This window comes from Gavia stellata, chromosome 7, assembly GCF_030936135.1.
Source record: "Gavia stellata isolate bGavSte3 chromosome 7, bGavSte3.hap2, whole genome shotgun sequence".
Taxonomy (NCBI): domain Eukaryota; kingdom Metazoa; phylum Chordata; class Aves; order Gaviiformes; family Gaviidae; genus Gavia; species Gavia stellata.
In genome coordinates this window covers 11,875,936-11,889,183 of record NC_082600.1, presented here as the reverse complement: position 1 = coordinate 11,889,183, position 13,248 = coordinate 11,875,936, and the positions used below count along the sequence as shown (strand labels likewise).

Genomic DNA, 13,248 nt, shown 5'->3' with positions numbered 1-13,248 from the left:
GCACGGGTTCATGAAAGGCAGGTCCTGCTTGACCAACCTGATCTCCTTCTATGACCAGGTGACCTGCCTTGTAGATGAGGGAAAGGCTGTCGATGTTGTCTACCTGGACTTCAGTAAAGCCTTCGACACTGTCTCCCATAGTATTCTCCTGGAGAAGCTGGCGAATTGTGGCTTAGACAGGTTTACCCTTCGCTGGGTAAAAAACTGGCTGGACAGAGGAGCCCAGAGAGTTGTGGTGAATGGAGTGAAATCCAGTTGGTGTCCGGTCACAAGCAGAGTCCCCCAGGGCTCAGTTTTGGGGCCGGTCTTGTTTAATACATATATCGATGATCTGGATGAGGGGATTGAGTGCTCCCTCAGTAAGTTTGCAGATGACACCAAGTTGGGCAGGAGTGTTGATCTGCAGGAGGGTAGGAAGGCTCTGCAGAGGGATCTGGACAGGCTGGATCGATGGGCCGAAGCCAATTGTATGAGGTTCAACAAGGCCAAGTGCCGGGTCCTGCACTTTGGCCACAACAACCCCATGCAATGCTACAGGCTTGGGGAAGAGTGGCTGGAAAGCTGCCTGGCGGAAAAGGACCTGGGGCTGTTGGTTGACAGCCGGCTGAAGATGAGCCAGCAGTGTGCCCAGGTGGCCAAGAAGGCCAACAGCATCCTGGCCTGTATCAGAAATGGTGTGGCCAGCAGGAGCAGGGAGGTGATCATGCCCCTGTACTCGGCGCTGGTGAGGCCGCACCTCGAATACTGTGTTCAGTTTTGGGCCCCTCACTACAAGAAGGACATTGAGGTGCTGGAGCGTGTCCAGAGAAGGGCGACGAAGCTGGTGAGGGGTCTGGAGCACAAGTCTGATGAGGAGCGGCTGAGGGAGCTGGGGTTGTTTAGCCTGGAGAAGAGGAGGCTGAGGGGAGACCTCATCGCTCTCTACAATTACCTGAAAGGGGGTTGCAGAGAGGTGGGTGTTGGTCTCTTCTCTCAAGTGACGAGTGACAGGACTAGAGGAAATGGCCTCAAGTTGTGCCAGGGGAGGTTCAGGCTAGACATTAGGAAAAAGTTCTTTACTGAGAGAGTAGTGAAACATTGGAATAGGCTGCCCAGGGAGGTGGTAGAGTCACCCTCCCTGGAGGTATTCAAGGAGCGTGTGGATGTGGCATTGTGGGATGTGGCTTGATGGGCATGGTGCTGTGTGGTGTTGGGTGGGTTGGTTTTTGGTATGTTGTTTTTTTTAGGTTGGACTTGATGATCTTACAGGTCTTTTCCAACCTTAGTGATTCTGTGATTCTGTGACATTGAGGTGCAGGAGCATGTCCAGAGAAGGGCGACGAAGCTGGTGAGGGGTCTGGAGCACAAGTCTGATGAGGAGTGGCTGAGGGAACTGGGGTTGTTCAGTCTGGAGAAGAGGAGGCTGAGGGGAGATCTCATCACTCTCTACAATTACCTGAAAGGGCGTTGCAGAGAAGTGGGTGTTGGTCTCTTCTCTCAAGTGACAAGTGATAAGACAAGGGGAAATGGCCTCAAGTTGTGCCAGGGGAGGTTCAGGCTGGATATTAGGAAAAATTTCTGTACTGAGAGAGTGGTGAGACACTGGAATAAACTGCCCAGGGAAGTGGTGGAGTCACCATCACTGGAGGTGTTCAAGGAACGTGTGGACGAGGCATTGCAGGACATGGTTTAATGGGTGTGGTGGTGTTAGTTGATAGTTGGACTTGATGATCTTACAGGTCTTTTCCAACCTTGGGGATTCTGTGATTCTGTGATTCCTTGTGACCCTTAGGTGTGAAACAGGGTAGACAGTAGCAGTGGAGGAGGAGGGCTGTAAGAGGAGGAGGGGCAGGTACCAGCCAGGCTGTTTCTGTGATGTTTCATTGTTTAAGTCAGAATTGTTAAATATGCATCTATATTTGACTTTCATAAGGGTCCAAGATGTCAAGGTCTAGAGTTGTGGCTCAGGACTCCAACAAATCACTGATATTTGAGTACACTATATGGTTCTGTGGTTCTCTAGTGGTCTCATCAGGTGTTTCTAAAACAGTATGGGGTTTAGCTCCATAGTCCTCCATATAGCCATTGTCCCCCATACAGTGGACTTTTTTTTTTGCCTTCTCATTGTATTCAGAAATCTGCCTTTTGCCAGTTTGTCTCCCTTAAAATTCTTCATGTGTGCATAAAACTGTGGTATGACTTTTGTTTTTATGCTACAGCATCCATCCACTGGGTTTGCCCTTACATAGCTGGAGCAAATGAATTCTAGCTTGCAGATGTTTGCTTTTATAGCCTTTCTTTTCCCTGACTTCCACTGTAGGCTGACAGAGAGATAAACATTTAAAAAAAAAAAAAATTCCTTGATTGCTATGAATCTCTCTCCCATCCTTGCCAGTGAAGGTTAAAATGACGCCCATTGTTGTGCTGGATGGGTGGGCCTCTGACCTTATGCCACCCATTTCTAGGGCTCTTCCAAATTATGTGCTCGTTTATTTACTTTTTAAATTCTTTATCTTTTAATGGCATATTCAGGATGTATTTGCCATCTTCTTTTCCCAAACACTTTTGATTTTAATAGGGTTTCCTTCAGCAATTTTGCTGACCTCCTGGTTCCTGCAGAAACATGAATTTGGAGAGTTCAGCAGCTGCATGTTAACCCCCAGCGTACAAACCCCACCAGATTAGAGTCAGTTAATTAATGAGATACTTCAGTGGTTTGCATGATTTAGGCTGTCTTCAGGCACTGAGAAAAATGTTAATAAAGTGCAAGTATTGTGATGTTTGTGTTTCTTTTATTTTTATTTGCAGAAATTGAACTCAAATACAAACCTATCCTCTTTTTCTATCAATATCCTCATTAAAATGGAGCCTCTATCCAATATTCAATGTCTGTATGAATGTCTATGTACAAATCCTTGTATCCTAGATAACGATAAACTTCCACTTGTAATTCTTTTTCTTACTCTGCATCTTTCTGTGACATTGAAGAAGAAATACACATTAAAGGTGGAAAAAAAAGGTGTTACTAAAAATCCCCAGTTCCAGCAGGAAGGGTCACCCCCATCACAGGAAGGATGTACCATCTTCGCTCTTCTTAAGGAGTCTAAAAGTGGTCAGGGCAGAGATGCCCTGAGCCTGAGATGACTGTTCTGGAATCGCTGTATTTGTATTGTTTTTCTTTTTTGTGTTTGTTCTTTCTCCCCCCCACCTCCTTGCCATTCCTTTTAGATTTTTCTTTTTTTTTTTTTTCCCCAGTCCTGTTCTTATCCTTTCAGACCTGTCTTATCCTTCCATTTCTTCATTCATTCTTCTCGAAATTCCTTATCTTGTGTTTTCTTTGCTTTGTGCAAGTATTACCCGTAGCTGGTACTGCTGCAGTTGCACTGACCACCAGAAAGCTGGCCATATTGTTGAATAACTTCCCACAGAGGGTGTGATCCTGAGTGGACCTGAAATTAATGTTATTGCACTTAATTTTATTCATTAATTTTCATAAGCAAATAAAAGCATTAGAGTGCAGTGCAGGTATTGCTGCTATGCTCCCCAGTTACGGGCCAAAGTTACTTTAGAATTTGCAGGTTCCCATGTTTTCTTGAATCCTCCGCTCACTGCAAGCTCATGTATCCAGATGATTTCCTGCACTGCATGTTGCTATCTCTACAGGTGAGCATGCCCTTTATGTGAGAACTAGATAAAGAGACCCAGGAGAAGATGAAGTTAAGTTGATCCTTAAGGCAGGAACCATGCTGGCTCTATAGTATGCTGCTTTTTCTGCAGTACTCATCCCAGAAGAGTACTGGGATGAACTTGAGAGCTGAGAATATAAACCTGTCACTTAAGATTGGTCCTGAAACACAGGAGGGCCAGAAGTGTAGGAAGAATAAATAGTATACCACCAAACCTTTCTTCTACATACTTAGAAGCATGTGCATGCACCCAGGATCTGCCTGCCCTTAGTTTTTGCTGTTGCGAAGGGATATGTTTGAGTAATCTTTGTGCTTGTTGGTACTTTCATGAGCATTTCCGCTTCATTTCTGAGTGAAGTCAGCATCTGGCTCGGCATCATGAATGAGTGTGACATGTTATAACCCTACAGTTTCTTGTAGGCATCACTTACAGGTAGGTTTAGTGGGCAGAGAAACTAAATTTGAAATCAGTGTTTTTCTGCTTGGCAAACCAGCTTTTATACACAAAACACTACAAGAGGAACTCCCTCGAGCTGCTTTTCTCTTCCCCTTCCCATTTGTCTTGAAAGCTGACTTCCACTGTGAAAATGAAGATGACCCTTGAGGCCTGTTAAGTTTGGGACCTGATCCATTATGGGAAGCTATTTTAGTATCTTTCTGCTTCAGAGAGGTGGTCTCAAAAAGCTGATTTGACACTCAAGGTTTTTCTGGGGATGAAGCCATCTTTGTGTTAGGGGGAGCAATGCTCTGATGGAGGTAACTTGCTGTTTAGGTCAGGAGCAAACCAATTTTCCTCTTATCCAAGCTCTGGCTGCTATAATCTAATAATAGGTGGAAGAGAGAACAGAAAGGACTGTTTAGAGAAGTGCTTTGAAAACAGCACCTATTTTAAAATTCATTGTAATCAAGTGACCCTGAAGAGGGCATTTGTATTTATATATATATTTAGGTGTTGGGGTTTTTTTTCTCCTGAGGGAGGTTATTTTTCTGAGCACCTTGGTAGCATGTCAAGGTTGAGCTAGCAGGCTAATGCACAAAGCTGGCTTCATGGAACTTTTATGGGGAAACAGCCTTGAGCACGTCACCTCTGATGCTCTTTGCTTTTGAAGCAGCTGTTCAATTTATTCTAAGGTTCGCTTATTTTCTGGGACTGTATTTTCATATTCATATCGCTATGAAAGGGGAAAGAAAAGAAAGTGTTGAAATTGGGGGACTGCTTGAGTCAATAGGTGGAAGAATTTGCTGCTACCTTTAGTGGAGTCTCCTGCAGTGTTTACTGAAGGGGTCGGTTGTTTCTTCACCTCTTTGTTGGAAAAAAACGTTGGGGAAAAGCTTTTATAGCCGCTTTCTGGAAAATATTTTCTGTGAGGATGCTTGAGTAACTGTGCAGGGATGCCTGTGTGCAGCTTAGCCCTCGTAGAAAGTAGGAGCTGGAAAAATGAAACCGTTGAGGACCTAATTGACATCTTCAAATCACCCACTGTCCCAGTTCATAAAGATAGGGACAGTTCAGCATGGTGCTTACTGCTGCAGCCGCCTGTCTGCTGTGGATCATCCTGGCTTGGACACTACTACATTCCGCTTGCACCTACTGGGTGCAGGCGTGTATGTTGTCACCTTGTCATCTTGTCTGGTATGAAGGGCAGTCCTAGAGGGTGGCTCAGCCTGCTCTGGTCTCTGTTCATTGCCTGCATTTCCCATGCTGTGCTTTGCTGAAGTAGTTTTGCAGCTTTGGTTCTTCCTTTGCCATTATTTCTCTGGATACAGGAGTGACGGGGAAGTGCTGACTGCAAAGTGCATTTTTTTGTAAGACACAAAGAATGTGTCAGTGTAATAAGCGCACACCATTTTAATGAAGTAATGTTCTCAGAACGTAGTAAATAGGAGTCAAATTGTTCTGGGAGATTTAAGGTTAAATTTAGCAACAAAAAGCTACTGAAAAGGATAGATGCTTCCCATGCAACATCCAGCTCAGGGCCAGAGGTGAGCCTGGCTCAGATCAGCAAGCGACTGCGTGCTCTGTGTTTGGAGGGTTCACCTGGTGATTTACAGCAGAGGGGTTGCTATCTGTCGCTCCCCTTCCAAAGCAGGTGCAAGTGCTGTAAAAGGAGTAGGTAGGTGTTTTGTGGGTCAGTAGTTGCATTGCACAAGATGAAGCTCCTGATGGGTGCTCTGGAGAGTATGGGTGTAAATCGTTCCAGTTCTGCTGGCTGTGGTGCATTACAGCCATAGAGGCTTTTCATCCAGTGAAACTAGATGGTTAACACTGGTGCTGTGAAAGTTGTCTGGCAGATGGATAAGGAGATAATACTGTTGTTGAGCGTGTTACTGAAACATTTCATATTGGCCATGGAAAGTCACTCTGGCTGAGCATTGCTTTTCTCTTAAGCTTGATCTGCTGGGCAGTGCAGGATTGAAGACTGGCAAAGTGATTCACTACACCTGTAATAGTCATTTACTTCAGTGCAAGGTGAATAAAACATGCTGGTTCTGACCTGGGAGCATTTCATAAGGATAAATGGTCATAAGTGGGTGTGAGACAATATTTCACAGTTTTTCAAAGTAAGAGTATGATTTCCAGGAAGCTTAAAAGAAGCAGGTGTGCAGCCTTTGCTGAACGTTAGTGAGACGCAGTCACTTGGCTCCCATAAGCTGCTTTGGAAATCACAGCCAACATGTCTGAGCTCTCTAAAAATACTGTCTTAAAATGCCATGTGTAAGAAATCCGCATTTGCAATGCTGCAATAGAAATGTACTTTGTGAGTAGTTTCTTTTTGAGCTCTTTGACCTTTTAATGCTTTTTTTCCTTCCCTTTTTTCCCATTAAATCTGCAACTACCCACCAAGGAGCCTAGCAATGACAGCATAAAGGCGTCTGCCTGGGAAGGTTATAAGAGAAGCGCCTTTTTATTAGAAGAACATGAACCAGTAATTGAGAGTTTCTAGATTTAGTTCAGTTTGAGTGCACTAGCTGTTTGAGCCTTGTGTTATTCAGACTGATTTTCAGAGTGGATCGGTTTGTGCTTTTGGTCTCACTAAGTACTTGAAAGGTAGGAGACTAGAGTTTCCTTTTCTTTAGGCATGGTGTTACACCTACAGTGGATTATACCTGAGATCAGACATTTATAAATCGAAATGGTAAAACTGGAACAGAGTCAACTGAAGGGACAAAGTGCACCTTTAAAAGCTAGTTCAGTGAAGACCCCAGGGTGGAAACAAGGCTGGAAAATCTGGCTCTGGTTTTGTCCCACGGTTGTTCTGACACACCTAAATATTACAAATGAATGTGTCATGGGAGGGGAAGTGGGTTTGGGAGGAATGCTTTGCATGCATTTATCAGTAGCTGGGAACTCATGTTGTTGCTTTCTTCCAAATTCTTGCAGGTGAAAGTGATGGTAAGGATCTGTCCCTCTCAAGGAGCACACGAAACATCTGAATCCATGTCCTTCCTAAAGGTAGACCCGCGAAAAAAGCAGATCACATTTTATGATCCAGTGGCAAGTGGGCCTTCCAATGCAGGTCACAGGAGAGGCGTTGTTGCTGTCCCAAAGATGTTTGCTTTTGATGCGGTTTTCCCCCAGGATGCTTCACAGGTACTGGAGTCACTTGCATAAACCTACTGAGTCTTCTCAGGGCCATTGCATTTGATTGCCTTAGGAGTTCTTTCTGTTTCTGGGGAATTTTATTTGAATGAGTTTCCTTAATGCCTGGAAAAAACATGGTAATGAATAGACAAGTGGGTAAATTCTTACATTTTCGGTTTAGTAGAGATGTAAAATTAAGGAGTAGTAGCTGGAGAGATGGATTTGTCAACTAAATTATCTTTCTGCGTTTTCTCTTGTTAGAGAAAGACACACAGCCAATTTGAAATTCACTTTTCCATCCACTTAGGTTTTAACCCATTTGATGTCACTGAAATAAAGTCCTTCCCCACTGCTTTCAATGGGAAATGAACATGTGCTTAACGTTAAACTAAATGCTGTTGTTAGGAGAAGAGATACAGCTAACCCCGTGGGATTGCTGTACTGAAACAGTTAGGGAGCTTTTATATTTTCCTTGCCTTTTCCAGTTTGTTTATACCGTGTTTTTGACTGATTATTTTATCTTGATGGTGGTGCTGATGGTGCATGCCTTTCTTTTGCCCTGTAAAAGGGTGCTTTTGTACAGTAGTAGCCCCAGACCTGAAATTTCATACACAGATGGGATGGCTCGTATTTGAGAGGATTGTGGGCTGCAGTATATTTGGTGAGATTGGACACCTAAAATTTCCTTCTGGGAAAAATCTTTGGGTTCAGAAAAAAAATAATCTTAGAACAACTTTAAAAAGAGGGAAAAAATTAAGCAGAGTATGAAAAACTATTTTAAGTTTGAACCGCCTGAAAAAAATCAGGGTTTGATGAAAAAAAATAAAACACAGAACATCCAAGGTGAAAATGGTATATTAATGTTGAGAAAACATGACAAGGTCTAGTTCAGAATCCCACCCTCAGATCTTCTCCTAGGAAGGAATTTTTTGGGTCCCAAACTAGAGATATTAGGTCCACGTTCTGGTCAAGCACTAAAGATGGAGAATAACCTCCCACACAGATCAGTGCCTAAAGCAGTGGTAGCCACGCCAGGAGGCTGGCTTTAAGATTCTGCATAAGCTCAAATGGCATCTTTGTACAGAAATACTCAACAGTCATCTCAACATTAGTCCAGAACTGGAAGTGGCTTTTTCTTGTATTGTCAGTCCTGCTGCAAGGTGCCTGGTCACAGCCTGCTTCTCTGCTGGTTTTGGCACCAGTCCTTGAGGTTGTTGACCCCTGATTTGGGCTAGGCTCTTTTGGGTCCTTGTGGTGGGCCTGTTGGGTGGCCTGTTCATGCTGTTTCTGGGTGACGTTGGCCAGTGCAGCCACTTCTGTGCAGGCGTTGTTGCTCGAGGCAAGCTTGCTGCCATGCACCGGCAAAGAGAGCCTTATCATTTCACTGTAGTTACATATTTACACCAACCCTCTCCTCTGCCCCCCGTTGCCGTACTTAATAGATCATCTTCTTGTATACTTGAAACCTTCACTGACGTGGATAAACTGGTTTTAGTACACTCAAATATTTTAGCAAGTTCACTTTATTAATGATGATGTTTCCCCTGGAAGAGGAAAATGTGATACTATGAAATCTTATTCAGGGATCTTAATGCATTTTCTCCAGTATAAATGTATTTTTAATTCCTGTGAGCACTCTTGAGTAGCTTAATTTCAGTGGAGTTGCTACTATTGCTGAATAGCCTTGGCTAAGCTATTATACCAGCAGGAAGCCTGGTTGGATAGCGTTCAGTTTGCTACATTAGTCATAGAATCAATATTCCAAGAGAATTGGTTTAATAGAGTTGAGAACTATTTTAGGCTGTAGTAGCATATTTTATTATTTTTTAAGATAGCATCGTTACTAAAATAATAGGACTGATGCCATAAAAATGGGGAGAATATTGCACCTCAAAAATATTGAGTCATTCATTTCATTACAGAAGAATAGTAAAAACCATAGCAGTATATGCTCTTTTACTTATTTGTCTCCGATCTTTCTTTCAGGCTGAGGTATGCTCTGGAACAGTAGCAGAAGTAATCCAGTCTGTTGTGAATGGTGCAGATGGTTGCATATTTTGCTTTGGTCATGTCAAGCTTGGTGAGCTCCCAAATTCATTACAGTTAATTACTATGTCAGTCTGGTAATTACATGCTGTCAGCTCCTGGAACAATAAACCTGGAGTATATGAATAGATTTGAATTTCTTTTTAATTAGCTTTGCAAACTTATCATGGTTTATTTCTACACTGGGATTGTAAGTTTTAATTTGAAAAGGTAAAACGTAACATCAGATTAGCTTATTCAAGAACAAGTTTATATAGGTGCATTGTGATGAAAATCAAAAGATCAGAGATGTTTTTAACATTAATTTGCTGTGAGTCTGAGTTACAAAAATTGCAGAACTAATTGAATAAATAGTAATGGATTAATAATTAAATGCTTTGCATTTTTGCATCTGTTCTTTCCCATTATCTGTGCAGCACATGGCATTGCATGTAATGTACAATGGTGATACGAAGAGACACTGTCTTGTACAAGAAAGGTGAATTAAGTTCATGTTTGTCTTTTCATTCTAGGAAAATCTTTTACCATGATTGGGAAAGATAACTCCACACAAAGCCTTGGTATCATCCCCTGTGCAATTTCTTGGCTCTTCAAATTAATCAATGAACGTAAAGAAAAAACTGGGACTCGTTTCTCTATTAGAGTATCTGCTGTGGAGATCAGTGGCAAAGATGAAAACCTTAAGGATTTGTTAGCTGAAGTAGCCACTGGCAGCCTTCAGGATGGCCAGTCTCCCGGGGTTTATCTGAGAGAAGATCCAATCTGTGGAACCCAGGTATAATGGATATCACAACATAGATTTTTCTGAGCCTGACTTTCTTCTGCTTTTTATTTCCTTTTATTTGACAACAATTATGACAACTTTTAAGACAGTAAAAAAAATGTATTGCTTTTAATTTATAAGCCCTTCTCCCACAGTGTACATATTTGTTTCTTTTAGTGCCCTAGAGATTTAGCCAGTTCAGCAAAAAATAATAAAAAAAAATGCCCCTGTGCTAATTAGTAATTTTCTTGTTTATATTCAAGCTTCAAAACCAAAGTGAGCTAAGAGCCCCGACAGCAGAGAAAGCTGCTTTTTTCCTTGATGCTGCAATTGCTGCCAGAAGTACCAGCAAACCTGAATGCGAGGAAGAAGATAGGAGGAATTCACATATGCTCTTTACTCTTCACATATACCAGTATCGCATGGAGAAGAGTGGCAAAGGAGGAAGTATGAACCTTCTTACTTTGAGTTAGTTTAAACAATAATTTGCAATGAACTTACAAAGGAAAAATGAAGTGAACTCTCAAGCCAGTCGAGTCACCTTTAACTTAGCTGTGGCTAATACCTGGTTTCCTTACTAGTAATATTTAATTTGGTCATTATCCCATGCTGTATTCATTATTTTCCTCATTTGAATACATTTTGAATACCAAGTTTGGCTTGAGTCCATGGAAGAACGTGATGTACAACTGTTTTTCCCCTTTTTGTTTTAGTGTCTGGAGGACGCAGCCGTTTGCATCTCATTGATCTAGGGAGCTGTGAAAAAGTGCTGAGCAAGAGCCGAGATGGAGGAGGCTCTCTGTGTCTGTCTCTCTCTGCCCTGGGCAATGTAATTTTGGCCTTAATTAATGGTGCTAAGCATGTGCCCTATAAGTAAGTGAATTATTGTCTGCATTATCTTAAATTTGTGCCTGGTGTTACCTTAGCAATGAATTGCATCAACAATTTACTCTTTACCTAAGATGAAGTTAAAGGAAGTTCTGTCAGAGAGGGGTCTGTCTTCTTTTAAGGTCACTTCTGTATTACAGATACATATATCTATTCATCTACCTGTCTATCTGTATATATACATACACACAACTTTTTAAATGTCACATCGTAACATGAAATTCTTAATTACACGGCCAAAAATTATGTGCATATTGGTATATACTTAAGTTGGCTGAAATGTTGGGGAGGGTTTGATTGTTGAAAAAAGCAGGGGAAAATGGCCAAAATGTTTTGTTTCCTTCTATCTCCTCTTTGTTTCCTGGGGTTTGGAATTTAGACCGATCTCAGCCAGCTGGACATTAGTGAACAATTTCATCAAAATTTCATAGCATTTTCTCTCCTTTTTCCAAATTTAAAAATTGTATTGAAATTTCGGAAAATACTATAGATTTTATCAAGTACGGTCATCAAAGGTTGTTATTTCTGTATGCCCCTTTGAATGATACATCTTTCCAATTAAAAAAAAGTTGTTGCACATTTGTTTAGCAGAAGCGAAGATTTAGGTGTGTTTCTTTGTGGAGTTTATAATACAATACATAATTGTACATAATACATAATAACACAATAATACTAAGTCAAACACACCTGTGGGGAGCCCAGCTTAAAGACAACAGCCACATTGTAAACACCCTTACCAGAACTTGGCCTTCAGTCCTTAAATTTAATTGCTGCTTGTCTTCATGCATTGTAACTTTGTGCTGTTGTTATCAATCATGTCAGTTCACATATTTATCTAGTGCTGCATCTCAGACAGGTGTTCTTTCTTTCTGTATTGGGCAGAAAGATAATTTCCTCAGGCTAGTTGCTAGGTTTGTGGATGGAGTGGCGGATGGATGGATTAGAATAGGGAAGGGCAGATCCTCAACTTTGTCACCTGCCATGGTTTAGTGAGCAGACATGATGGTAGTTCCCCCATGTTGGGTCAGCTCAGGGGGGCGACAGGAAGCAGCCTCCAGGGAGCCCTGGGGAGACATGTCTTGGAGACCAGTGGAGGACAAAATGTCACCTGTCTTGTCAGCTTTGCTGTCCATGGCAGAGGACTCGCATCACCAGGAAAGCCTTCAGAGAGAAATCCCGCTTCCCATTTGCCATGTCAGAGCAGAGCATATCAGGCAGAATGGAAACTAGATTAGCCGGGGTGGCACTGATAATATATTTCTGATATCTACCATTGTTATATTTGTTTAGAGATTTCTTACCATTTCTGTGGACTTACTTTTTCTTATTACAAAAATTGTTTGCATAGAGCTCACAGAGCTTAGCTTTCCAGGTACTAAGTCTGCTCAGCTAAAAATACAGCACTTGTGAACTTTTTAGGTAATATGAGCTAAACCTGAGATAACTAAACTAGTTACCAATCAATTGTTTTACAATTGCCCAAGTAACAAATAAAATGACTTGTCATACTGCAAATACACAGGCAGATAAATAATTAAGATATTGGTATCTTTGTATGTATACGTTTAGACACATTTTAATTGTGGTCAAATAATAGGAGCATATTTCTTATCTACATGTACCATACATGCATATATCCTATGAGAGTGAAAGCACAGCTTGTGGTGTAAAAATCTGAAAAAAAAGATGGTGATTTCTTTAAACCATCCTAGTATTCTCATTTGTTACACAGGGACAACAAGTTGACAATGTTGTTGAGGGAATCACTTGGGAACATCAACTGCAGAACTACTATGATTGCACATATTTCTGACTCCCCAGCCAATTATGCAGAAACTCTCACCACCATTCAGCTTGCATCACGAATCCACCGAATGAGAAAGAAGAAATCCAAGGTTGGTTCACAAACAAGCAGAAATTAATTCATTTGAAAATGAGTTTTCCTAACCTCTCGGTGGGGGAACATGGGATTTCTCAGTGGTAAGAAGTAATACAAAATGCATAAAAGCTCAGGAGAGGAACTGACAAATGACTTGGCACTGAGCCATCATCCCGCCCCCAATCCTTAATCCTGAAATTCGTTTCTTTTTGTTCCAAACACGTATTCTTTCTTTGCTTATATGTGGAACTATCTCAAAAGCTCCTATTTGTATTAATTAAAAACCAATAAGGAAGGAACAGAAAACTGTTGAGGAGAAAGACAACGCATAATATTTAATGGAAATTATCTGAAAAGGTGTGATTGTTATATTACTCCTAATACAGTAAAATCTATGTAGCATGACCATGTCATTTTAATTCAC

The 13,248-nt window shown here is 41.6% G+C and overlaps 1 protein-coding gene across 1 annotated transcript in view; it reads left to right on the top strand.

The window, feature by feature from the left end:
• KIF26A (kinesin family member 26A) overlaps positions 1 to 13,248 on the top strand; it is a 107,474-nt gene that overhangs the window by 82,817 nt on the left and 11,409 nt on the right. Inside the window, 6 exon segments of the mRNA XM_059819394.1 lie at positions 7,048 to 7,257; positions 9,235 to 9,328; positions 9,807 to 10,069; positions 10,321 to 10,504; positions 10,771 to 10,930; positions 12,678 to 12,840. Coding sequence (XP_059675377.1) covers positions 7,048 to 7,257; positions 9,235 to 9,328; positions 9,807 to 10,069; positions 10,321 to 10,504; positions 10,771 to 10,930; positions 12,678 to 12,840 — 1,074 coding nt within the window.